Source organism: Macaca thibetana, chromosome 4, assembly GCF_024542745.1.
Source record: "Macaca thibetana thibetana isolate TM-01 chromosome 4, ASM2454274v1, whole genome shotgun sequence".
NCBI lineage: Eukaryota > Metazoa > Chordata > Mammalia > Primates > Cercopithecidae > Macaca > Macaca thibetana.
Window position 1 is genome coordinate 7,795,741 of NC_065581.1, and position 27,657 is coordinate 7,823,397.

The 27,657-nt window shown below is 46.2% G+C and overlaps 1 protein-coding gene across 1 annotated transcript in view; it reads left to right on the top strand.

Annotated features, from left to right (window-relative positions):
- BMP6 (bone morphogenetic protein 6) overlaps positions 1–27,657 on the top strand; it is a 158,556-nt gene that overhangs the window by 128,531 nt on the left and 2,368 nt on the right. The window contains exons 3-5 of the mRNA XM_050787452.1: positions 9,614–9,762; positions 10,453–10,650; positions 27,420–27,496. Of these exons, the coding sequence (XP_050643409.1) occupies positions 9,614–9,762; positions 10,453–10,650; positions 27,420–27,496 (424 nt within the window). The remainder of the gene's footprint in view (positions 1–9,613; positions 9,763–10,452; positions 10,651–27,419; positions 27,497–27,657) is intronic.

Here is a 27,657-nt window from a genome sequence, read left to right on the forward strand (position 1 = left end):
GCCGGGCAAGGTGGCGGGCGCCTGTAGTCCCAGCTACTCGGGAGGCTGAGGTAGGAGAATGGCATAAACCTGGGAGGCGGAGCTTGCAGTGAGCTGAGATCCGGCCACTGCACTCCAGCCTGGGCGACAGAGCGAGACTCCGTCAAAAAAAAAAAAAAAAAAAAAAAAAAAGAGTTCAGATTTCTGTCAGATATTTTAATCTCAGGGCATTTCATCATTAAGAATGATGATTACTCTAAATATTTTTGTAGATAACTCTTTAGTAGATAAAGGAAATTCTTCTCTTTCTAGTTTTCTAAGAGTTTTTTAAAATTAGGAATGGGCGTGGATTTATCAAATGTATTTTTCTGAATTTTGGGACAATCATGATTTTTCTCCTTTATAATGTTATGTGTCTGCCATATTAAATGACTTTAAATGTTAAACTAACCTCACATCCCTGGAGTAAGTTCAGCTTGTGATTTATCATTCTTTTTATATAAGGCTGGATTCAAAGACCATATCTGATAACTTTGCTATCTGGATCACCTATGGGTCTATTTCCATTATCTGTTTTTTCCCTTAATTTTTCCTTATTTGGTTTTATTTCCTGGCGAGCCTGCTAATTTTCCATTTATGAAATTCTGGTCATTATTTAGGAAAAAAATTCTAGATGCTGTTCTCTCCTTCCAGACTAGATTCAATGTTCTTCTGTAAGGCAGACAAAATATGGTCAAATCACCTTTTTCTTTTTGTTCCAGTTTAGGCAGGGTTTAAGGATGTATTAAGGCTTATCTGTTTCTGGTTGTCCCTTTCTCCTAGAGTTTATCCCTTTCAGCTAAAAGTCTCAGATGCTGGGCACAGTGGCTCACATCTATAAATTCAGCACTTTGAGAGGCCGAGGTAGGAGGATTGCCTGAGCCTAGGAGTTCAAGACTGGCCTGGGAAACCTAAGGAGACCCTGTCTCTACAAAAAAAAAAAAAAAAAATTAGCCAGGCATGGTGGCTCGTACCTTTAATCCCAGCTACTCAGGAGGCTAAGGTGGGAGGATTTGTTGAGCCTTGGAGGTCAAGGCTGCAGTGAGCTATGATTGCACCACTGCACTCCATCCTGGGCGACAAAGCAAGAACTTGTCTCAAAACATTTTTTTAATTTTAAAAATCTTTAAAAAAAAAACAAAAAAACAAAAAAACATAAAAGTCTGGAATGTTTACAAGAGCCCCCTTCCTTGGTGGACTCTGCACTCGATTTTTTAGCTCCTCAGCACTGTGAGATTGCCAAACCCTCTGCTTTGCTTTTGAGCCTCTAAACAGTTTCTTTCTGCTTGTTTTCTCAACTCCTCATCCCATATAAACACAGCTTAATATCTGGCAAATACCTCACATGGAAATGTTGGAGTTCAAGGAGGCCAGGACTTGAAGAGCCAAAGTCCTAGAGGAAAGGGACTACATCGAAGTGAACCAAACTTCTATGAGCTCACTTTTATGAGCCCATTTCCATGCAACCCCTTTTTTTTCTGAGACTTGAGCTCTTCTCACACACTAGCTGACTTGAGTTTTGATTTTCTCCCCAGCCAGTGATATTGCGTAAAGCTCTAAGCCGTTACCACTTGCTGGTTGGTGTCTGTGCCTCATACTAGAATTATCAAATGCCCTGAAAGGAAAAGGCAGCGGCAAACACAAGGCTCACCTTAATGCATTTCCTTTCTCCCTGAGGTCTTGAACCATCGAGTGTTACCTTGCTTGGTTGCTCTAAGAGAACTTCAAACAAGTTTGTTTTTAAGTTAATTCAGTTTTTTTAGTGGGAATGTTAGTTTGATACATCATGACCAGAAGCTTAAGTCTTTGAAGTATAGTATGTTTTATCATTTTCATTTAGAAATCTTTTTAATGAATCCTAACAAATGTTGACATTTGGTTCAGTAATGAAATGGCATAGACCTGGAAACAAGATCTGAACCCAGTAGTTGATCCAGTGCCAGGATGGCGGAGAGTAGTTTCTTTAGAAAAGCATTACCTATGGACTGATTGCTCTGTAAAATCTGTTGGATTTTCAGTGTTGCCTGCTGAAATGAAGACAAAAGTTCACCCTTTTTAGATACCTGAGATGGGTTTCTTTTTTGAAGAGAAGGGCAAATTTGAGAAAGCCAAGATGGGAGAACACTATTATAGTTTGGGCAGAAGAAAACCAAAGCCTTTTATCCCTGTGCCCAGCCACACCTTTTTCTCTTTCTGTCTCTGGCTTTCACAGGTATGATCCTTAGGGACTCCTGAAATCTTACTGCTGACCTGATCATCTCTGGCTCCCTCTGTGTGGGCCTCAGGCAAGCAGTGAGCTTTTCAGTATTTGTTCCTTTGCCCCTGAAAAGGATAATACAAGTGACCCATGGTTCAGGTTATGTAACTGGTTAGTTTCATCTTCCTAGTCAAGGGCATATGCCTTATACCTAGAACAGTCTACTTGGGAAAAAAAAAAAAAAAAGACAGTTCAAGGAGCTATCAGACCTTCTTGTTCCTCAGCCTATGTTCTGTTCTTCGTAAGGCACAGGGTAGAAGAGAATGTTATGGAGAGGAATTAAAGTTATAAAGAATCATATACACTCAATGCTAAAACATTTTATGCTGGCGGGGAGAGGCAGTGGGTGGTGGGCAGGAGATGCTGTTCTTTGGAAACTGCTTATCTACTTAGTAAACGTGAAGAGAAAAGAAAATGGATTTTTATTTTGGAAACTATGCCTTATATTTATCATTCATGCCCAGAAACAGATCGCTTTGGTTACGTACGTCTCCATACTATGTTGTCCAGCTTTGTGGGAGGCAGGCCATGCCAGTGGTTAAGATTACTTTGTAACCCCATAAATAGGTACATCTACTATGTACTCATAAAAACTAAAAATAAAAAACATTTGTAAAAGATTACTTTGTAATCTTTTAAAACATCTTTTAAAAAAAAAAATCAGTAGCACTTTTACTATTTCATTTCTCCACCTTGGACAGGAATGTGGAAATGTAGGGTTGGTGATGAGAACTAAAACATGTAAGATTTGCATGTCACATGTTTAAAAAGTAGTGGGGGCTGGGTGCAGTGGCTTATGCCTGTGATCCCAGCACTTGGGGAGGCCAAGGCAAGCAGGTCATTTGAGGTCAGAGGCTTAAGACCAGCCTGACCAACATGGAGAACCCCCGTCTCTACTAAAATACAAAACTGAGTCAGGTGTGGTGTCATGCACCTGTAATCTCAGCTACTTAGGAGGCTGAGGCAGGAGAATCACTTGAACCCAAGAGGCAGAAGTTGTAGTGAGCCAAGATCACGCCACTGCACTCCAGCCTGGGCGAAAGAGCAAGACTCCCTCTCAAAAATAAATAAATAAACTAAATAAAAATAACAGGTGGCAAACTCCACACTTGATCACTAGTGAAGGTTAGAGTATACCCCAGTGTATGGAAGCATTGTTGTGTTTATGTGGCCAAAGAGAACACACTGGGTAGCCGTGAATTTGTATAAAGTTACCATCCTCTTTCTCGCTCTTCCCCTGCCTTGGGCACATAGAACCAAGACTTCTAATAACACTGATACTTTGGACTCGATCTTACCTGCAGTTCTGCTTATTAGCCTAATTCGATGACTCCCTGAGCGTTAAGCCAATCCATAAGACACACTGACTTGTGGAGCAGCCTACATTTGGTTTGCACTGTTTTGGGGAGAGGAGCAAGAAATGTTGAGGGCAGATAGCTTTCAACCCTAAGTTCACAAAAACAGGCACAGGTAATACCGCTCATATTTCATGGAGAGGTAGTCTGGCTTTAGGTCCTGGGCTCACAAAGTGTGGTTCTTAGACCAGCAGCATCAGCATCACGTGGGAACCTGTTAGAAATGCAGATTCTCAGGCCTCTCCCCAAGCTTCCTGAGTCAGAAGCCCCAGGGGTAAGGGGCAGCAATCTGTGTGTTAAGCCCCCCAGGGGATTCTGATGCAGGCTACACTTGAGAACTGCTGGTAAAAGAGCACGTACAACACGTGAGCCAAACTGCCTGGGTTCAAATTCCAGCTCTGCACTTGCTGGCTGTGTGACCACGTGCAAGCCGCTTAATCTCGCTCTCTTTTTTTTTTTTTTTTTTGAGATGAGTTGTGCTCTGTCACTCAGGCTGGAGTGCAGTGGCACAATCTCAGCTCACTGCAACCTGCACCCCCCAGGTTCAAGAGATCCTCCCACCTCAGCTGATGCCCAGCTAATTTTTTTATTTTTTGTAGAGACAGGGTTTTGCCATGTTGCCCAGGTTGGCCTCGAACCCCTGGGCTCAAGTGATCTGCCTGCCTCAGCCTCCCAAAGTGCTGGGATTACAGTTGTGAGCCACCATGCCCTGCCCACTTAATCTCTTTGTGCCTCAGTTTCTTCATCTATAAACCTGTAACAGCATTAATAGTATTTACCTCTTAAGATTGTTGTGAGGCATTAATATATGTAAGAGCACTTAGAACAGTCACATAGTAAACACCACGTTAAGGTTTGCTATGTTAATATTCTGACAGCAATGTGATTTATATTGGTTTGTTAAAGATGAAATAGCCCCTACAGAATCAAGGTGCATTTGATATTTGAAACATCCCTTCATATCATGCTAGCCATTGAGTGAAAATTGAATAATATCAAAGACTGTAAAAAAATGCAAGGGTAACCAAATAATAATAATGTTCATTCATCTTCATTACTCAAATGTGTATGTGTACATGTATGCAGCAGTTTGCTCCTGTTTGTAGTACTCTATTTTCAAACACATGATGCCTTTTCTATCTTTCTAATGGTAAAAGTTTAAACATAATCTATACTGTACCTTATGTAAGGAAAAAGTAAAAAGCATGAGCTTGACTCTTTAATTTTCTAAAATGAAAATGGATTTTTTTTACTTTCATTCTATTTGAAAATTGAATTTTTCTTATTGCAGAAAGTCGGTTCCTCTGTGTCTGAAAGTTGTTTTGCATTTTAATTTAACATCAAGTCCAGATGCACAAATGCAAAGGAATGTGTTACGAAGAAATAAAGAACAAGACCACAGAGTCACCTTATTGAGTATTTTGTAAATCTGCTCATTTTGAATATATAAATGCCACTTTATCAAAAGCATTTTTCTAGCAAAATGGTTAGTAGTAAACAGTGTTGTACTTTGACCCGGACATTGTGACCTGATGGGTGTGTGGTTTGTCAGGAAAGGGTCAAAGCCTATCCACCAGGAGCTCAGGCACCTCCTGCCCTTCTCCGAGGGCAAAGGAGAGAAAGGCCTGCTGTGTGTTGGCAATGGTGCTCTCGGTCTGTCGGCCCAGTGGTGTATCACTGATGTGGGCATGCGCCTTGGAGGCTGTGTGATGGGAGGGATACGCAGGGATAAATCTTGCCCACAAACACCAATTCTACAAGCCTTTGTGAGTGGCTTTCTCATTCATCAACTCTAATGCCAGGGTGAATTTTTGAAATTTTCCAGAAATCTCTTATTAGCTGTATTAATTTGTTAAGAACCTCATTTGCCTGGGATGACCACAATATGAGGAATATCATGCTCTAAGGTTGGAATAACATTGAGAAGAATAACACTGTTACATCCTTGAAGATCGGAAGCGTATTCATCATGCAAATATAGGGTCTGAGTTAGTTGAGAACAAAAGAGCTAATAACTGCATTCAAAATTATCTTCCCTTGTTTCAAGATTTTCTTTCATGGTTTGCCAACTTGAGAGGATGCCACCTCAAAAGGAAGGTCCAAATAATCTAGGCATGGTGATGATTTTGGCCAGTCTCCAGGATTCTTTATTAGTGACACACATTTTAGGTGAGAACATCTCTTCTCAACTCTGCCGAAGTGAGATTTAGAAGGGAAAGCTTGTTTGTCACGTGGCAAACTCAGATGCATCTTCTTCGAGGCTACACTTTTACAGTCCGCAGACTCGGAAGGCCATGTATCCCTGAGGCAATGTTAGTAGATGCGGGTCAGACCAGAACTGTTTTAGTGATTTGCCATCAATAGCATCTCTTCAATATCTGAGTTGTTGGAAGCTTTGAGGGTGAGCCCATGAAGTTATGTCTTAAAGCTTCATTCCTTTTTCAAGTTCCTCTCCCTGGTGGTGTGAGCACGTTAGTGATGTTCTCATGCTGGACACAGCATTCTGCTTGGAAGGAGCAGGGCAAGGTTGGGAGGGGGGGGTCACTGGGGCTCCACCCCAATGCCACCATCTGCAACCGACACCAGCCATCTTGGGCACCTTCCTGCACACACCTCTCATACCTACCTGACCCTGATGGAGGAGGCCTACTGGTGATTGATTGATTGATTGATTGACCAGGCTGGAGTGCAGAGGTGTGATCATGGCTCACTGCAGCCTCCACTTCCCCGGACTCAGGTGACCCTCTCGCCTCAGCTTCCCAAGTAGTTGAGACTACAGGAGTGCACTACCATGCCTGGCAAAGTTTTGTATTTTTTTGTAGAGGAAGGGTTTCACCATGTTGCCCAGGCTGGTCTCAAATTCCTGGCCTCCAGCAGTCCTCCCGCCTCAGCCTCCCAAAGTTCTAGTATTATAGGCATGAGCCACTACACCCAGCCTTCCCAACTGGTGATTTTTAACCTGTGCCTGTCCTGTGTATCTTATTGTATTTTCTGTATCCAGCTGACTTTAGCATTTGTATGCGGTAGATTTTGGTCCCTTACTTTATTCTGAGCCCTTGGACAGTACTTTCAGCCTCTGCCCTGTCTGCTTCATGACTCTACCTTTTAGATATGTGACGGCTAAGGGCCTGGGCTCTGATGAAATTCCATTTGCCCCATGTAACAGCCATGTGAGCTTGAGAGCTTCCCTGGGGCTCAGCTGTACAAGAGACATCATAGGTCCTGCCTTTTCTGGCTGTCCTGAGGAATAAAGGCTGTTGACACAGTCAATACTCCCGGTTCCTCTATCCCACTTGGCCCAGTTATCTTAAGTCCATGCTCTGCCTCACTCCCCTTCCAAAGGCCCCGAGCTTTCTAGATCTAAACATTGAAGTCCAAGCCTTCCTCACTGCCATAGACCCCAGAGAGTTTTTGTCTTTCAAGGCTCAGCCACTAGACTGCACTTGTTGACCTCACAGGCCTCTTAAGCGGTGAGAACAGGCAGTGTTCTCATTGTATGATTAGAAAAAGTGTGCCACAGAACAACGCAAACTCATGGGGCCCCAAAGTGACTCGGTAGCAGAGTCGGGATGGAAACTGGTCTCCCCACATCCAAGAATCCACACTGACTGCAATTGCTTTGTGTCATGACGGGTCATCCTCATCTTCTGCCTTTGCACCAAGTTTAACTTTTGATTCATGTTCTCCCTCTTTAATTCATTCCTTCTCTTTCTGCCCTTCTCTGTCTTCCTCCTCCTCCTTGGCTGATGTGCATCTGTCGCATTCCCCACTTTCTCTTGGACAAGGCTGCCATTTTCTTTATCTCAAACCCTGATCTTTAAAAATAAAAGCTCATTCTGCCAGCTGTGCTACCCTCACACTTTGAACTGTATTTCTCTGTATCCTCATTATAAGTCTTTACAATGTAGGTGCCTAATCTAGTCGTCAGAGGTAACTCGGCATGCGCTCATGGGCCCTGCCTTGAAGGCACCCTTACCCCCGAGGTTCCTACTGGGTCTTGGCGCTGGAGAGTGCCAGCCACATTCTGCCCGTGACACCTGTGTGTGCTGTGCTTCCTCTGGGGCTGGGGCTGCTTTCCCACAGTGCTGTCTGTGTTATTGCTGGATAAGGGTCTTCTGTGACCTTCCAGAACAGAATTGATGTCCTCTTACATCTGAACTTCAAAGCCTTGGCCTTCCAATCTCTGCTTGCTGTTTTCCATGGACACCGCCACCCCCCCATCTCCCTGCTAACAGTTGTTACCTCAGTGATGGGGGGTAATTTGTCAACAGGGGGTGTGACGCATCCACATAGGAGGGAGCTTTCAACCGGGCAGGCCAGAATGTGGCCTCCCGCAGACTCTGTTAAGCAGCTGAGTAAACGACTTTTAGCTGTGCCTACTGTTTATACTTGGAAAAGACGTCAATAGAGTTCCCTTCTCACTCTAAGTGGCCATGGAGGCAGGAGAAACTGTTTGCTCCTCCTCTGAGAAATCTAACCATTTGAACTTGATGTTTCAGTGGCCTCATAAGTATCTGATGGATTAGAGATGAAGTTCATTCATTCATCACAGGCTATCTTTGGTAATCACCTCAATGAGACAGTATGTTATTATGGAAAGCTCTTTGAATCCAAAACTAAGTCCTGTTTTTTCACTTACTAGCTTGAGATCTTGACCACATGATGGTAGCCTCGTGGCTGAGTCTCAGGTTCCCCAGCTGTAAGGTGGAGACAGTGACACTTTGCCTAGCTTTTAGGATTGGTGTAAGGACCAAGCAAAGAGAAGCAGATGAAAGCATTTTGTAACTTACGTAAATGTATACTCATCTTAAACTTAGTATTTAATTTTAGTCATTTTTCTATCTCTAAGATATTGCAGCAAAATATTTCCAATACCAGGAGCTTTGAGTCTTTCCATGGCCAAAATATAGCCCTTCCTGTCATGGGAGTCCCAGGCCATCTCATTCTAGTGGCCGTGGGATGGATACACAGATTCAGGTTGTCCCTAAAACACACAAAGATGACCGTCCCTGGCACTGACCTATCAAAAACCACGGGTGAACGGAAGGAGACCCTCACGCCATCATCCCACAGCCCCTGGATTATGTTAGTTTAAAACTGTGAGAAATGTCATAGTCTTCCCTGAGGAGCCTGATGGAAGGAATGGATTCTATGACTTCGCCTCAAAGAATCCCAGCCGTAGCTCACAGCGGTGCTGGGATGAACTTTATAATCACTCAGCATCCACCCCCAGCTACACCGTCCATATGGGGAAGGACTGGATACTCACTGCAGACCATACAGAGGCCTTAATTAAAATAGTAGATGATTACTTAGGCATGTGATGTGACTTCTTGTTTCTCCTTATTTCACAGGAACAAACGTGAAGATTTTCAGTCCCAATTTCAAAAAAAGAAAAAATGAGCAAAGCCCAATTTGTAAATGCTCATATGGATCCTGATTTTTATCTTTTATTAATCCTGTTTCTTGCTGTCTCCTACTTTCCCTGCTTTTAGAGCTTATTAGCCATAAAGTAAGCTAGTCACTAATAAATAGTATCATAAATGTTTAAAATACAGTAGAAGTAGGAAAATTTAAATGCCACTGCACTATAGCCGAGGTGACAAAGTGAGACCCAGTCTCAAAAAATAATAAAGTTTTTTAAAAAAATCATTTATTTGTAATTTATCCTAATTCACAAAAAGATCTGTCATGAGCAGCACCAGCAAGATTTTTGGTAAAGTTGAGAGGGTCTGCCCGTGTCCAGGTGAAAGCTGATTTCTAGGAAGCACCTTATCAGGTGTACCTGTCTCTCCTAATTGTGTCATGCCTGTGTCCTGGGTGGTACCACACCTTTCAGAGCTACGGCAGGTCACTGTGCTTGTGCGTCACCAGTGGATGTGATCTGACTCGGGCATTTTTTATCGTGACGCTGAGACAGGACAGAGTGGGAAGGAGCTTCAGGCAGTGCGCTCTTCACCGGGCCATTTTTTCTTTCTTTCAGAGACTCTGACCTTTTTTTGCTGGACACCCGCGTAGTGTGGGCCTCAGAAGAAGGCTGGCTGGAATTTGACATCACGGCCACTAGCAATCTGTGGGTTGTGACCCCGCAGCATAACATGGGGCTTCAGCTGAGTGTGGTGACGCGGGATGGTAAGTTATTATCCACAAGCCCCCAACATCCAGCAGGTCATCAGTTTCACGCATTTCCCTTACAGCAGCTGTGATAGAACCGTGGGCTATAGTCAAGTCCTCAACTTCAGGATGGCCTCATTTACTGATTCCGCCATGACTTACATTGAGAACCAAAACCGTTCCCGGAGGCTGCCTAGACAGGAATTGAAAACAGGCTTGGGCCACTTGGAGACAGCAGAGTGGTAATGTTTCCAAGAGGATGGCGATGGGACGACAGCTTTCCTAGGCAGAGGCAGGTTGCGGGGGATGCAGCGAGTAAGAGAGAGGCAGGCGCATCTGTTGAAATCCTGACGGATGAACAGGTTTGCAGTACCCGCTCCTCCTGCAGCATCAGAGCCAGCAGCCTGAGGTCCCCACTGCTGATCCGTCCAGCAGGGAGGGCGGATTCATAATCTAGCAGAAACAGGAGAGCCCAGGAGTTCACACCACTCCTTCATGTGATTCCGAAACTTTGAAAGGAGTGCTTTGATTCTGCCAAAAGGTGCCATCCCAGGAGTGCCAACCAAGGTTTGGGGATACGTGATTTCTTCTTCACACTCATTCTTAATTATTAGCACTTGGGAAACTAGGAAGTATCCCTTAACTGTTGTAGCTACAGGAATAAGTTTCTGTGGAATAAAGAGATGCATGCTTTGATTTGCCTTAAAGGAGTCCACATCCACCCCCGAGCCGCGGGCCTGGTGGGCAGAGACGGCCCTTACGACAAGCAGCCCTTCATGGTGGCTTTCTTCAAAGTGAGTGAGGTCCACGTGCGCACCACCAGGTCAGCCTCTGGCCGGCGCCGACAACAGAGTCGTAATCGCTCTACCCAGTCCCAGGACGTGGCGCGGGTCTCCAGTGCTTCAGGTGGGTTTGTGGGGAGCCTGCATTTCCAGAAAGCCTTCTTGGCCTCAGAACAAAAGTTGTGTCCACAGTTTCAGATGCTGAGCAGCTTCTGCACAGCAAATCCAAAGGCAGGTAGGCGTCATATGCATGATGGTACCTTGTACAGTCACAGAACATCTACGTGGGTTTGTGAGGGCCCTCAGTGTGGAACACTTGTTACCTGAAGACCCAGGCTGCAGGCATCATGACTGCCTGTTGATCCAGACAAGCATCTTTCTGTTTGGTTACATTTCTCCAACTCTTTTTAAAATTCCTATCAAAACCCTGGGAGCACCTAGTTTCTTTTTTCTAGTTGCGTTATGCTGGGTGGTTATGATGTACAAGCAAACTTGGTACACTTGTGTAATATGAACTTGTATGTGTCAGTGCTCTTGGCTAGAAGGGAAGGAAGGTCAACTCAGCCCCCTAGGATGGATTTCATTGGCTCATTTAACAGAGAGGTTCAGGGGTTCTATTTTTTTTTTTTTTTTTTTTTTTTTTTGAGATGGATTCTCGCTCTGTCACCCAGGCTGGAGTGCAGTGGCATGATCTCAGCTCACTGCAAGCTCCACCTCCCGGGTTCACACCATTCTCCTGCCTCAGCCTCTCGAGTAGCTGGGACTACAGGCGCCTGCCACCATGCCTGGCTAATTTTTTGTGTTTTTAATAGAGGCGGGGTTTCACCATGTTGACCAGGATGGTCTCGATCTCCTGACCTCGTGATCCACCCGTCTAAGCCTTCCAAAGTGCTGGGATTACAGGCGTGAGCCACCGTGCCTGGCCGGGGGTTCTGTCTTTAGGCATGGCTGGATCCATGGGCTCAGATAATATCAGGAATCTCTCTCTTTTTCTGTTTTTCTATTTTTCTTTGTTGGTGGAATTCTTAGTAAAACTATCTCTATATGGTGGCCAGGAAGGCAACCAGTGGTTCCAAGATTTTGTTACCCTTGGCAACCTCAACCTCAGACAGAGCCCTTCTTCAGTAGAAATCCGGGGCACAATCCGGTTGGCTTGGCTGGGGTTGCGTCCCTCACCCTGAAGCACACTGCTGGGTGGGGAGTGCTCTGATTGGCCAGACCTGAACTGTGTGCTCATCCTGGAGCTAAGGAATAAGATGAGTTCTGCTCAGAACAGACACATTCAAAGGGCAAGAGAGAGAAACCAGCTCTACTGCCTGAGTGTCAGCTGAGTGGTCCTTCAGAAATGTTCTCCCTGGCTGGGTGCAGTGACTTATGCCTATCATCCTTGCACTTTGGGAGGCTGAGGCAGGCAGATCACTTGAGGTTGGGAGTTCGAGACCAGCCTGGCCAACATGGTGAAACCCATCTCTACTAAAAAGATTAGCTGGGCGTGGTGGCATGCACCTGTAATCCCAGCTACTCAGGAGGCTGAAGCAGGAGAGTCACTTGAACCCAGGAGGCGGAGGTTGCAGTGAGTCAAGATCTTGCCACTGCACTCCAGCCTGAGCGACAGAGCAAGACTCCATTGCAAAAAAAAAAAAAAAAGTTCTCCCCAATGCATTTTTAGGAAGTGGCATGGAAGTCCACCCATGGAAGCCCAGAAGAAGGGAGAGTGGATGTTCCCTCCCCACAACCAATCCCATAGCTAGTGAGGATCGAACGGAAACCTGACACTTCTGAGTCTAGTGCGGGTGCTTGCAAGTTCTGAGTTCTGGGGTCCTTTGGCTGTTTAAATAGCTTGAGAATCAACCATAAAGGTGAAGATTGGCAGTGGGATTTGCAGTCAGAGAACTTGTTTCCCTCGTTGCTACCCTGTGATTTTGGACACATTTGATCTGTTTCAGCTTCCGTTCACTCACCTGTAAGATGGGGGTGATGAATGCCTTGCAGATTTGCTGGAATTAAAAGCATCAAAATCTGGCTCATAATAGCACTCAAAGATTATTTATATGCCATTGTAGGAAGGAGGTTCTCAGGGCACATGTTGGGATCCCTGGAAAAGAAGTAAAACAATTCTAGAGGATGCATTAATTCTTCCAGGTAATTGTACAGAAATGTCATTTTTGGTGGCCAGAGTTAATGCAGCTTCCCAAAGCACCGATTTCTTCTTTGGGAAGCAGTGTCTCCATCTTGGGTTCTGACTTAAATAAACTGTCTCTTTCACCAGTAACTTGGATGTGGAGCTTGAGGATCCACCACCCAGTGTGATGTGACATTTTGCTTCTTGTCATCCTGGTGTTTCTTGGAAGCATCGCTCACAGCACGGGTGTTCCTGTATTCACCACTAGAAACAGTCAGGGTTGGGGTTTTTGAAAAAAAAGAAGAAATGCTTGCTTTCCTTTATTCACTTCATAGGCAGCCTGCTGAATAGAGTTAATAATCTCAGTGTTTTCCTTCGGGCTATGATGATGAAGTCTGCCAATGGTAGGCTTCAATTTATTAATGAACTGTGGTCAGTTTGGTACTGGGACCTCAGACATAGAGGCATCTCTTGAAATGTTGATTGCTTTTTAAAATCAAAATTTCACTTGATTTTATTCGGCATCCCCCCACCCAATGCACACACTAATGTTTTTAAATTGAGAAAAGATGTTGTGTCTGATTTTGATTTTAGCAATATCAACCAATTATTTTCCAAGTCCCTTTCAACTTTTTTTTCAATTTGATGAGTTTAAATTAAATATGGATATTCAAGTTGATCTAATTGGTAATAGGTGCAAGTGTCTCTGTTTTTCTCTTGGTCTCCCCGACTGCCTACCTCCCAAGCCAGTACTTCCAAATTTGCTTTGTCCCTTTCAACAATACAAAGGCAAAAGGGTTCATACCAAATCTCTCTGGCCTCACCTATTGAAAGGCCCCCAAGAAAGAATGACGACGAAGGATGCTCCCTCCTTCTCATTCTCTTCGAAGATCCTCTAAGTGATCTGGGAAATTGCTCGTGTCTGCCCCACCGAAGCGCTTCTTTATGTTTTTGGCTCTTGCCTCCTTATTTATTCTTCCATTAATGGGAGTGGACATGCTGAGGAAGAGATTCATCTGCCAGAAAAGATTTCCAGAGAGATGGCCTGCTACCTGGAGAGAGGGGCTGTCTGGTTTTCCTCTCCCTCGGGGTCTCTGTGAGGCCAGATGTTGCTGGGCCTTCATGAACCAGGGAGAGATGTTACAGTAACAGAAAAGTGGTGTCCTCTGGTGTGACTGCAGGCAGACTTTCTGCTTGTCAATCTTTTGGAAGGTGGAAGGAAAAGATTTCTTTGTCTCGGCCGGGCGCGGTGGCTCACGCCTGTAATCCCAGCACTTTGGGAGGCCGAGGCGGGCGGATCACGAGGTCAGGAGATCGAGACCATCCTGGCTAACACGGTGAAACCCCGTCTCTACTAAAAATGCAAAAAATTAGCTGGGCGAGGCGGCGGGCGCCTGTAGTCCCAGCTACTCGGGAGGCTGAGGCAGGAGAATGGCGTGAACCCGGGAGGCGGAGCTTGCAGTGAGCCGAGATCGCGCCATTGCACTCCAGCCTGGGTGACTAAGCGAGACTCTGTCTCAAAAAAAAAAAAAAAAAAAAAAAAAAGAAAAGATTTCTTTGTCTCTGCTGCCCCCTTCTTCCATGGCGTGCTCCCAGGGAATTGATAGTTCTCCTCCAAAACAACCACCACCAGAAGCAGCCCACCAGGGATCGTCCTGCATCTGGGTAAAGAAGTTAGCATTCATTCATCAAATTGCCTGTCATCAGGGTGAAACGTGGCAAGGAAATAAGAGGCTATTTTTGGAATTGAGCTGTCTATGCCTGAGACAGCAAGACTAGTGCACAACAGGGGAGAGTCCAGGAGCCCCACCGCCCACCAAATTCTACTCGAACATTTGTACTTGGCTTTCAAGCTGGACTTTCCAAACATGTGCACTGGATAGTGGTTTGGATCGACGTCTCCCTGGATGGCTTTCACTCGCCCTTGCTTCTCTGCAGCTGGCTGCTCTAAATGAAGGCTGGATGTTGGCTCTGTTACACTTCTCTGGGGGCTTGGATAGCCTCTGCATGGTATCATTTATTGTTTTTACACATGTTTGACTAGTCCTGGTCCTAGCCGTCCTTGCCTCATTGGGGATTTCAACCAATCTACCAATTCTTTTTCAGCCTCCATTTCTTACCAGCCTGCTGCTCTTATAGCACCTGTCCTCAGGTTCTGTAGTTCCAGTTTGGTGGTCTCCTCTACTTGCTATCATTCACCCTCTTTTATGGTAGCTCTCACTTGGGGTTCACTATTTTATCTTCTGGGGGGCTGTGATACCACGTGGCCAATCCATGACAAGGTCCATGAACAAATGGCCTTGAAGTTCCACTGGGTGATTCTAAATTTTCATTTGGGTAATTTTCCAGGATCTTTCCAAGACCTCTCTTGAGACAGTGTAGCTAACGCAATTTCAAGTCAGCCAGTAAGTCTGAAGTCTGCTCTGCTGCTGCTGTGATGCAGAATTGGTCTTTGTTTTGATAGATGACAGTTTGGAAACATCTGCACTTTAATGATTCCTGTGAAATTGGAGTAGTCGCTTTCAGTCTTGATGTTTATGTTGTCACTACCAGCTCTGCCAACTGTCTATGACTCAGCAGCCTCTTGAGACCCTGTCTGTCCTTTAGAATGAGTCTGCCATTGCACTAATGCCACCTGTTAGCATTTCTTTTTTGTTTGTTTTTGAGACAGAGTTTCATTCTTATTGGCCAGGCTGGAGTGCAATGGTGTCATCTCAACTCACTGCAACCTCCTCCCAGGTTCCAGTGATTCTCCTGCCTTAGCCTACCAAGTAGCTGGGATCACAGGCGTGCACCACCACTCCTGGCTAATTTTGTATTTTTAGTAGAGACGGAGTTTCACCATGTTGGCCAGGCTGTCTTGAACTCCTGACCTCAAGTGATCCACTTGCCTCGTCCTCCCAAACTGTTGAGATTACAGGTATGAGCCACCACGCCTGGCCAGCATTTCTTAGAGTAAGTTCTCCTTCCCTCCTTTTCCCACCCACCCAAACATGTATCTTTAAGGACCTTGGGGGAAAATGTGGCTCTAGTACATTCAGAGATTCTGCTGACCTTCTTCTTGATAGTTTACATCTTCTGTCCTCTAAGCTTCCCGGTTAGAACCATTCAGTAGGCTTTCAGCATAAAGTAACTAGGATTCATCTCTTGCAAAACAACTGTTTGAGTAGTTTATTATAACTGTGCAATCTTTTGCTGTACATTTCAAGGAAAATCCAGCCCAGACCGGGAGTCTCATTGTTACAGTGTCCTCGCTCTTTCACCATTGGCTTCCATGGGTTGGGGATAGCCAGAGCTGACTGGGCTGGTCCATCACAAACATTCAAAGCTTGGGAGGAATAGACACGGCTCAGGACTATAAACTAACAGTTTATCGTTCTCCAGGAAAGTTGGGAATTGTAATTTGTCATCGTGATCTTAAAGTTTTAGGGCCTGCAGCTTGGCTTGCAGATGTCTTGGTTAAGTAGGGCTTGGTTCAGGGCTTCCTATATGAAATCAAACCTTACTTCTCCATAGACATGGAGGACAGGCATGGCAAATAGTGATCTAAAAGTTAGAATCACCAAAAAAAAAAAAAAAAAAAAAAAGAATCAAAAGCTTCACTTATATCATGCTCAACTCTCGTTCGAGGATAATGGCTATCAAAGAGTGAAACAGACTGGAAAGTTCCCTCCTACCTCCTCCCAAGGTTCACTCCTTGCAGATGTGCAAATGGCAACAATTCTGAAAGGCATTAAGAAGAGGCTTATGCAGGTACCGTGAGATGCCTAAGTCGTTCCCAATCATTGCCAACCCTGGGAGGGCACTGGGGCCAGGAGACTCGGTCTAGGAAGTGGCAGAGAGTATAGAAGGTGCTTAGAGCACAGAGGGTGTTAGAACTAGGTCTTCAAAGGAAACCTTTGTCTATTTGTAGGACAGTTCCATATTCTTTTAGAATCAAGACAAAGGCTGAAAAGAGACCAGAGTCCCGCCCAGATTAAATGGGGCCTTTTGAGATCCTAAAATCTCCCGGAGCAACCAAAAATTAGGGCCCTGCTCTTGCTTCTCAATGTTGACCATCCAAGTTATAAACAAAATCTAGACTCTGAAAATCAAACTGTCCACCCCCACCCCAACCCCATCAACTGTTAGGAGATTATTGACACCAGAAATCAAAACCCGAGTGTGGTCCCGGGCCTCCCATAGTGTCGGTGGCACGAGGAGCTGGCACCTGCCGCACATTCCTCAATGGCTGTATTGATTCTGCTGGGAAAGCGGGAGCGAGAGGCTTGCTTTGGATGAGATGGGGCCGATAAGGCCCAGAGATATGGAAAGAGCAGCCAGGCCCACGAAGACAGAGGTGCCGCTTTAGCAGCCTCTATGTGGCCCCCACCCGTGTCATTCTAGGAGAGAAGGGAAATTAAAGTAGTGAATTATTCCCTCTGAAAAACAAGTTTCCTTTGGGAAGAGTCTGCAGCCTGAGCTCGGGAAAGCTGGGAAATACATGTGGAGCATGCCGCTTTGTCCAGCCCCCTGCCGTGCTGGTATTTTCTTGGCTGTGTGTGACCTGCTGAGTGGGGACACCCGGCTGAGCTGGCAGGGCCTGTGGGGTCAGCCTAGGGCAACCCGAGTGGCCCCTCTGCAGAAGCCCTGGTGAGGAGACGGCTCCCTGCCCACCTCTCTCCCTCTCCCTCCTTCTCACCTGCTTTCTGTGGTGTCCCTGACATTCTCTCTCTTCTGCCTTTGTTTCCCTTCTCCCTGTCTTGCCCTTTGTTTCTCTCTCCTCCTCTACTGAAGTTGCAAAGCACAGCACGCAGGGTCACTGGGACCCAGGCTGGCTCTGGCTGCCGTGACTCAGCGCACCCGCCCTGGGAGCCCCAGGCTTGCTGCAGCGCCCGCGTCCTGTCATGCTCACAGCAGCAGCTGCGTGGTGGCCCTCCAGCCCCGCAGTGCAACGTCCCCGCACAGTGCCTGCCTGAGAGTCAGGATAGTGGCTGCGCCCTTGCCTTCTCCTCTGGGTCTCATACCTGTGGGACTCCTGGCCTCCATTGCCAGGGAAGCCTGCCTGTCACTGGCCGGTCATGGCATATAGAGATGGAGCTTCAGAGCTAAACAAACAGTGGGCTCCTTTGCACTTCGCTGTGTGCGTGGCTTTTCAGGCGGGCCAGATAAAAAGGATGCTGGATGGAAGTAACCCAGGTGTTATCCTTAGTGTGGGGTGTGACCCCTGCATTGGGGGTATAGGCAATGTGTACAGTGCGTGTACTGCTGCCTGGGGACATGGCTTCTGTGCGGAAGTCCCAGCCCAGCTAGCCACCTTCTTTTGGGGCCAAGGGTGCCCTGTCCTCACTGCACTGGATGAGAGAGCTGCTCTGCAGTTTTCGGTTTGCCTTGGGACGATTAGGATGCCCTGCCCCATCACAGTCACATGGGCCCAGACAGCTTCCCGTTTGTTTTCTCCTGTAGAATGTCTCCTCAGTCATCACAGGGGAGCCAAGGACTTAAGGTTGGGGAGCAGAGGCTGTCAGCAAGGAAGCTGATTGTCAGGGCCAAGACCCAGCAACTGAGATGAGAACTCCCCACCAGAACTGAGCGGACTGTAGGAGCTCAGCAGAGCCTGTGTGGAACGTGCACCTGCAACAGGAGGAACAGGGGCAGGAAGATGCTAGCGGACAGAGAAAGGGGATCAGCCAGAGGCATGTGTGCTGGGAGCTGCAGTATTTACCCCTGATGGCCCCCAGGAAGGGAGCTGTGCCCCTCCACCACCACCCTCAGAACAGGACTCTCAGATGTGAAAGCTCAGTTGTGTCTCAAGGACAAGGAGACTCCATCACTGTGTCCTCTCTCCCATCCATCCGCTGGACTCCAGAAAAATGCACCTCCATATGGCTCCTTTCAAGTTGGCCCCCAACCCCTCCCAGGTGTACTGGCCCCCAGGTAACCTGGAGGAATGACAGATAATGAAAGACACACCTGGGGCTTGGGAGAGGGATGTCAGAGCCATGGCTGGACCTGATGCTTTATTCCAAAATGAATTCTGCATTGGAACACCCCGGTCTCTTATGGTAGAAAATGGCAGGTACTTCCACACGGTCCCGCCATTGGGAATGGATGGGACACTTAGGCCTATTTCTCTACCACTGAATTCATTGTGCAGAAGGCCTGAATGACATGCAAGCCTCCCTTGGCAAAGTATTGGAAAAATGAAGGCTAAGTATTGGAAACATAAAGGCTTCATAAAGGACATGCTTTGGGCACCACAGCTGGGACCTCTCTGCCCAACTCTGTTCTCCTTCTGAGGGGGATGGTGCCTGTCTCTGCCACCTTCTTTTCCACTACAGATCATGGAGATTCTTGCTGAAGAACTTTCCTTAGGGAAAACAGGCATGTCTGTCTTGGATCATTTAAAAAACAAAAAAAACAAAAAAACAAAACAGGTCTTGCTCTGTTGCCAGGCTGGAGTGCAGTGGCACGATCTCAGCTCACTGCAACCTCTGCCTCCCAGGTTCAAGTGATTCTCCTACCTCAGCCTCCCGAGTAGCTGGGACTACAGGCACGTGCCACCATGACCATCTAATTTTTTGTATTTTTAGTAGAAACAGGGTTTCATCATGTTGGTCAGGCTGGTCTCAAACTCCTGACCTCAAATGATCCACCTGCCTCGGCCTCCCAAAGTGCTGGGATTACAGGCATGAGCCACCACGCTCGGCCTGTCTTGGATCTTTGGAGTTCATCTCCATCCCCGAAGGGAGTTTTAGAAGCTTCCTGTATGATGAGCCCCACTTACCTGTCCCACACTGTGAGATGAAACTCATTTAAATCTCATGTCCAAAGCCATTTTTTTTTCTACAAATACTTTGTGTGTGTGTGTGTGTGTTGAGGGGTTATAAAGGAAAGCAGAATGTTTTATCATGGTTTTTGCTTCAGTGGCTTTAGGACAAATTAAAAGTCAACTCTGGTGCTAGAAAAAGAAAAAAAACTTCCACTTAAAATCCGTGTTCAAATATCTGTAATGTTCATTTGGAGAAGAGAGGAAGGATTTGGGCTTTTTAATACTAATTGTACCTGAAGGTTTCCCTATGGAAGCAGTTTATTAAAAGGGACAGAAACCTGTGCTGCTAAAGGCAATTAACATCTGATATATTCAAAGCTCAAAAGTCTTGGGCCAGGGGAGTGCTGCTCCCTGCGTAGGAGCAGGCCAGGGAGTTACCTTCTGCTTATGGAAGGAATCGTCCTGGGGGGCTTTTATGATTGTTGGATTTTGTCATCTGTGTCACCTGATCACTCAACAGTTTTTTGCCCAAACCCACCTATGGCTGGGCCCTGCTTGTCCAAGTTGCCCTGGATAAGCACCTGGGGCCTTGTCTTGAGGGGGAAAATCGCCTCTGGGCAGCTGGTGCCCCTGCCCTCGAGGGGGACCAAATTTCATTGTGCGTTCAACTTTGAAAAAGCCAGATCCCTTGAAAATGTCTCTCAGAACCAATACTGGGCCTTGACTGCAGCTGTGTCTGGGGCTGCTGGAGAGCCTTGCTGTCCCAAGACAGACTTGGTGTCTCAGCAGGGCAATAGCACTACCTGTGTGTGAGCCTCTTGTCTGGAGGGCAGCCGTTCCAGTTCTGGTGTCACAGGTGCACGTGGACAGCCAGGGGCCTGATCTCTGTGACTTTGACTCATGGGTCTGGGATTGGGCTGAGAACTCTGCACTTTAGAGAAGCTCCCTGATGATTGCCAGTATTCGGCATAGGCCACCCACAAGTCACACACTGAGAGCTCCTGTCCTGGCAGCGGGGGAGGCTCCTGTGTCTTGGGTCTGCTTCTCTGATTTTTGGTTTGTTGCCTCTCTCTAGCTCTCTCACTTTCTTTCTCTGCCCTGCCCTTGACTGGTGAACCCATTGGGGCAAAGCTGTGTTACCTCCCTTTGTCCCACTGGAGTGACCATGTTCCTGTTGAATTGTCACCACATACATTTCCACTGGCCCTCTTCAGCCCATTCATCAAAACCAATACCAAGGGCAGTGGGAGTGAGGGGAAAGATTTTTCTGTAATCTGTCAATCTGTTAAAAAAAAAAAAAAAAAAAAGTGTGTCAGTGTAATTCCATGCAGAACCCAGGGTACCGACCCTGAATTGCAGACACAAGTCTTCCAAGGAGCGTCAACCTTCACAAATATTTATACGTTCTTTGCCAGCACTCAACGTGGAATTATAAGGAAATTTAAGCATGGCCTGAGAGTATCTGTAGGAAGAAAAACAGGAGAGTTGAATTCCTCCCTTTCCTCTCTCTGGCCCTGATCCTTACTTAACAACAACAATGCCAGTGTCTGGCTCTAAAAGAAATAGCTGTTCTTACAGAGAAGCTTCTCTTTGTTGAGCATTGAGAGAGTCAGATCAACAGCAGGTTCACAGAAACCCAGAACTGCTGGTGAAGTTAGAAGCAAAGCCCTTTGACTATGTCATCTTGGTTCCATCCAGCAGAGAAAGAAACTGGAAATCCAGACATAAAGTGGTCTCTGCGTGTGTTCTGCCAGCAATTCTTCAACACCGATTAAGTGTCCTACAATTCAATCCAATTCTTTTTTTTTTTGTTTTGGAGACAGGGTCTTGCTCTCTCACCCAGGCTGGAGTATGATGGCATAATCAGGGCTCGTTGCAGCTTCAACCTCCAGGGCTCAAACAGTCCTCCCATCTTAGCCTCCCAAATAGCCAGGACCACAGGCACACACCACCATGCCCAGCTAATTTTATATTTTGTAGAGACAGGGTCTATATTGCCCAGGCTGATCTCAAACTCCTGGGTTCAAACGATCTTCCTGCTTTAGCCTCCAATAGTGCTGGGATTACAGGGATGAGCCGCCACATCTGGCCTCAGTTTACTTCTGATGATAGCCACCTGGAGTTAGTTTAGCCACAGACCCAAGTTAAAGAGCAAGGTCCCCAAGGAGACTGCTTTCATTTCAGACACCAGGCACAAGTGAGGTCCACAGGGCAGCCATGCTTCTGTCTGTCTTGCCTACAAATTTGGGAGTTCATATGACCGCCCTTCACGTTTGATAATTTGCTGGAACAATTCACAGAACTCAAGAAAGTGCTATACTTACTCTCATAGTTTTATTATAAGGGGTATGACTCAGGACCAGCCAAATGAAGAGACTCTTAGGCAAGGTCAAGGGGATAGGCATGGGTAGGTGGAGCTTCCACACCCTTTTGGGTACACTGTCCTCTTGAAACATCAGTATGTTCACCAACCTGGAAGCTCCACTGAGCCTCACTGTCTAGAGTTTTTATGTGGGGTTAATTGCTCTGCACAACTGAATCACTGGCCACATGATTGAACTCTATCTCAAGCCCCCCAGAGGCCAGGCTAAGCCAAAGTTCCAACCCCCTAATCTTGTGCTTGGTTTTTTTGGTAACTAGCCCCCATCCTGAAGCCAGTGAGGCCCTAGAGAGAGTGTGGGGCTCACCGTGTACAATCTAGAGCCTCAGGAGCGTAACAGAGACACTCAGGAAAGTCCAAGGGTTGTCAAAGCTTGGTGCCAGGAACTGGGGACAAAGACCAGATATATTTATTATTTTCACACTGCCCATGTCTGCTGGACCTTGGAAAGAAAGTTGTTGGTAGAAATCTTTGCTTTTTACATGACCAGATGGTGCCAAGATGGGCTTCGTGGAGACTTTGGTCCCTAACACAGAGAGGGTGTTTTGGAGGAAGCTTACTTCACCAGCAGAATGAGGTGGGATGGGGAAAATTCCAGACTCAGACTGTAAATAGTGTGATCATGTAGTTTATCATCTAACCCAGGACACCTTTAAGAGCACAGGATGTTAGGACCTTGGGGTCTTCAGGAGACCCCCCTGCTGCACCCATCTGGCGGGAAAGGAAAGAGTGAATGGAAGACTGATGGAGGAGGGGGCGGGTAGTTAGGAGGGCCAGGCCTGGCAGTACCACACATGCCTTCTTCCCCACATTCATGGGCAGAATCCAGGCACATGGCCACACCTAACTGCAATGGGAAATGTCGTCTGGCTGTGTGCTCAGGAGGTTGATAGAGGATGTGGGTTGCCAATAAACACGTCGCAGCTGCCACATGGTTGTTCCTGGAATATGTGAAGCCGGATGCTTCCTCGGGGCCTCCACATTGTCATTCACACTCTAGGAAATTCTCTCACCCCAGATGGCCTCGTGCCTCACTCCGAGGCTGCTCCTCTGCTTAGAAGATACCTTAACAGAAGGACAAGGCCAGGTGAAGTGACTTATACCTCTAATCCCAGCGCTTTGGGAGGCTAAAGCAGGAAGATCACTTGAGCCCAGGAGTTCAGGACCAGCCTAGGCAACATAGAGAAACACCATCTATACAAAGTATTTAAAGAATTGGCCGGGTGTGATGTACACCCAGCTACTCGGAAGGCTGAGGTGGGAGCATCACTTGAGCCCGGGAGGTGGAGGCTGCAGTGAGCCATGATCACACCACTGCACTCCAGCCTGGGCAACACAGTGATACCCTGTCTCAAAAAGTTTAAAACCCACAAAAACAAAAAAAATCCAGACAAACTTGTCAACACTACGTGAGATAGCACACTGCCACTCTGCACTCTCTATGCCCTAACTATTGAGTAATAACTTGGCTAGTTGGGGTTTTTACTAGTCAGAATTTTCCAGAGAAAAAATCAATAGGATATATAGAGAGATATATATAGGAGGATATTTATTATGGGAATTGACTCAGGCAATTATGGAGGCCAAGAAGTCACATGAGCTGTTGTCTGCAAGCTGGAGAATGAGGAAAGTGGGTGGTGTAATTCAATCTGAGTCCCAAGGCTTGAGAACCAGGCAAGCCAATGGTGTAAGTCCTAGTTAGAAGTCAAAGCCCTGAGTACTGGGGAGGGCTGCTGGTGTAAGTCCTGAAGTCCAAAGCCCTGGGAACTGGGAGCTCTGATGTCCCAGGGCAAGAGAAGACAATGACCCAGCTCAGTAAAAGAGAATTTGCCCTTCCTCTGTCTTTTTGTTCTCTCTGGGCCCTCAACAGAGGAGATGACACCTACCCGTGTTGGTGAGGGCAGGTCTACTTAGTCTACTGACTCAAATACTTATTTCTTCCAAAAGTAGCTTCACAGACACACCCAAAAATAATGTCTTACCAGTTGCCATGCTCAGTAGCTTAAACCTGTAATCTCAGCACTTTGGGAGGCCAAGGCAGGAGGCTTGCTTGAGGCCGGAGTTTGAGACCAGCCTTGGCAACATAGTGAGTCCCCATCTCTACGTGACAAATTAGCTTGTTATGGTGACCCATTCCTGTAGTCCCAGCTGCTTGGGAGGCTGAGTGGGCGGATCACTTGAGCCCAGGAGATCAAGTCTGCAGTGAGCCGTGATGGTGCCACTGTGCTCCAGCTTGGGTGACCTAGCAAAACCCTATTGCAGAAAAAGATGTTTTATCAGCTACGTGGTCTTTCCATAGTCCAGTCAAGTTGATACAAAATTAGCTATCACAGTGCTCTAGATTGCACGCAGTAGAAGCAGACTCTAATGAAAGAGAAAAATAACTCAAGGATACCAGAGAACTTACCAATCAACAAAAAGGCTGGAGACTTAAATTCAGGAAATCAAGGCTCAGATCTAGTCATGGGACAATGTGCTTTGGATCCCACCAATGGGGTCATCACCCTAGATACTGGCTGCCATTCTGCCCATTCTTGATTTCACCTTTGAGTCACTCACTCAGGTTATATACTGCAGGGTGGAGACATTTGATTGGCTTTGATGAAGTCATGAGTCCATACTTCAGATGCTAGGGGACAAAGAGGGGAGCCATCTGTCAAGGGAAATGGGGCTCTGAACCCCTCCTATCTAGGTATTCCCCCACGTGGGAAGTGTTCCTGAAAGCTGGGTAGCAAAAGCAGTAAATATCCACTACAGCTGGGTATGGAATTCTAGATTGATGGCATCATTTTCATATTATTTAATTTTTTAATGTGTATTTTTGTTAAGTTTGCTATCCAATTTGTGTTTATTTGTAAATAATTTTTATCTCTGGGTTGCTTTTAAGATTTTACGTGTTTGATATAGTTTCACTAGATGTGGCTAGATAAGAATGTATCTGATCTACTTGGAACTCACAGGGCCTTTTCAACTTAAAGATGTTTGCCTTTCTTTAGTTCTAGAAAATTCCCAGTCATTATGTCTTCAAATACTACTACTCCCCTATTACTGTCTTCAGAAATTCCTATTAGAAATATGTTGGACTTTTCATTCTCTCTTCCATGTCTCTTTACAGAGAGAGAGAGTCATATATTTTGGCTATTTGACTCTGCGCTATATTTGAAGAGATTTGAAGAGATTTCTTCAAATATACTGTGGGATTATTTAATTCTGTCTTCAGTTGTGTGTAATTTGATGCTCATCTGTTTAATGTATAGCTAATCTGTTAAGTAATCTGTTTAATCTGTTAATTAGACAACTAATGTTTAACCTGTTTAATCTGATTTTCAGTTATATCTAATCTGATTTCATTGTTATTTTCAATGATTATGGTTTTTATAAAGCTCTATTTAACTCCTTTTACATCTACCTGTTCTTTTTTCATGTTTTTTCCCTATAATTTTGCTTTAGGTTTCTAATCCTTCTTTTCTTCCTTCCATTATTTTAGGTATTCTTCCTTTTTTTCTCCAGTTTTTGTTGGTTTTTAGTTTTGTTATTGTTTTGGTATTCTTCCTTTAGAGCTTAGTTCAGACGACTCTTATCCACAGTCTCTGGGGTCCTCTGGGTCCTCCCTTGCATTCCAGCCATACTCTTGCGAGACTTTGTGTGGTTGATTCATTTTTGTTCAGGGGTTCTTTTCAGTAGGAAGTTTCTGTCTCATGGTAATAAGTGGTTGATTGTGTTTTACTGAGAGTCCTTGTCCTGCATTGTGAAAATTTCCCTCCAGGGCTTCTCTGGGATCCTTGAAGTTACAGGCAGGGTGGTTCTATTGGGTAACATAGGCAGGTGGAGAGGATGAATAAATTTGGAATTATAAACCACCTAAAAATGTTGCCCATCTCTTCTCCCCGTATAGGCCACTGGCCTGAGTTACTGTTTGTCCCTTTTCCTTAAAAAAATCATGAAATCTGGTGGGGCACAGTGGCTCACACCTGTAATCTCAGCACTTTGGGAGGCTGAGATGAGCCGATCACTTAAGGTCAGTAGTTCGAGACCAGCCTGGCCAAGGTGTTGAAACCCCATCTCTACTAAAAATACAAAAAATTAGCTGGGCATGGTGGCTCACACCTGTAGTCCCAGCTACTCAGGAGACTGAGGTAGGAGAATTGCTTGAGTCGGAGAGGCAGAGGTTGCAGTGAGCCGAGATCGTGCCCTTGTACTTCAGTCTAGGTGACAGAGCAAGACTCTGTTTCCAAAAAAAAAAAATTTGCATGTTCTCTCCTGCTTCAGAGCCAGGAAGACTGGGAGTTAGAAGTTAGAAAATCAAGTTCAAACAGGCTTTCAACAATTAGGTGACTTATTGGCTTATGTAGTTGAAAAGGGAAGGGATAGCCTGCAAATGACCTAGGCTCTTACACCCACTGACATCTCACATTAGATGACCTTTCTCTAAAAGCCTTCTCCTTGCCTTTTATCCTTCCATCCTCTCTAGAACTCTCAAACACAACTCCAGATTGATTAATCCTTTAGAACCACAGCTTGAAATGTTGCTCTCCAGCTCAAAAGCCTGCAAAGGCTCACTTTGAGCCGCTGGTGGGAAGTCCGAAGCATTGTGGTTGGCAGCCTAGGCCATTCATTTCTCCAGCTTTATCTCATCTGACCCTGCTTGACACATCCTTAAATCCATTCCAGCAGAACTCCTCTCTCTTCCTCTCACTCCCACTCTGAACTGTCCCTTCTCTGAAGGGACATTTACCTGTGGCCCTTGCCTATGTGATACTTGCCAATGGCCTTTGCCCATAGCATCCCTGTTCTGGTTTGTACTGGAGTTATTTGGTGTCTGTTTCACACCACCCCTTTGTTCACTAAGTTCTTGGAGGAGGGAAGCCATGTCTGACTTACCTTCTATTTGCCGTGGTGCCAGGCAGAAGGCATGTCAGAGAAGAATCGCTCCAGTGAGTCTCAGTGAACCGGGGCCCTCCCAGTGCTCTTGCTGGTGAATGAGTGAAGCCAGGCTCGCGGTTCCTGTGCTGCACAGGGTGGGCATGTGCACTTCGGCAGAGTCTCATGAGGAACCACTGGCTCAGTATTATCGCATTAGCACACAAGGGCTCAACCCTGGCAGTCAGGTGGGAGTACAGCCAGAGAGAGCATTGCCCCTGCACGGTGTCTCCCTCTCCCTCTTCTCCTGGTTAGGCCCCACTCCATCATTACTCTTCCTTCAGGATACCCTCCTGGCCTGGCAGCTGTCTTTAAAGTCCCTGTGCAGCTTCAAAATGGTCCCTGTTTGGACGGCAGCAGATCCTGCCTAGGACCATTGTCTGATCATGTGAATGTGACGCCTTCCCAGTCAGGCGCCTCCGGGGTGTACCGGGCAAGTTGGCCCAGTCTTCCATAGGCCTTGCATGCAGCAGGGCTCACAACATACCTCTGTTGCTCAAAGGTGTCCAAGTCACCCTGTGCCCAGTACTGACCCCAGGGGAGACAAAACAGACTCCATAAGACATTCAAGCCAACAGTCAGGAACCTGATATAGCTGTTGGGTGGCCACACTTGTGTCTAGGAGGCTGTCCTGAGCCCAGTATGGCGCCTGGCATGTGGCAGACTCTCTGTGAAGGAATTAATGAGTTGATGGGTGCGTCTTTTGATCTCCTCCAACAGATTACAACAGCAGTGAATTAAAAACAGCTTGCAGGAAGCATGAGCTGTATGTGAGTTTCCAAGACCTGGGATGGCAGGTGAGTTCTCCAGACATGGAGGACAAAGGTCCTTTCTCAGCAGTTTACTCTCATCTGAATGGTGGCAGCCATCACCAAACACCCAGAGCTTGAAGGCTGAGCTGCTTCCTTCCATGGAAGTCCTGAGGAGCCCTCCCCAACGCTCAGGCTCCTGGAGTAAG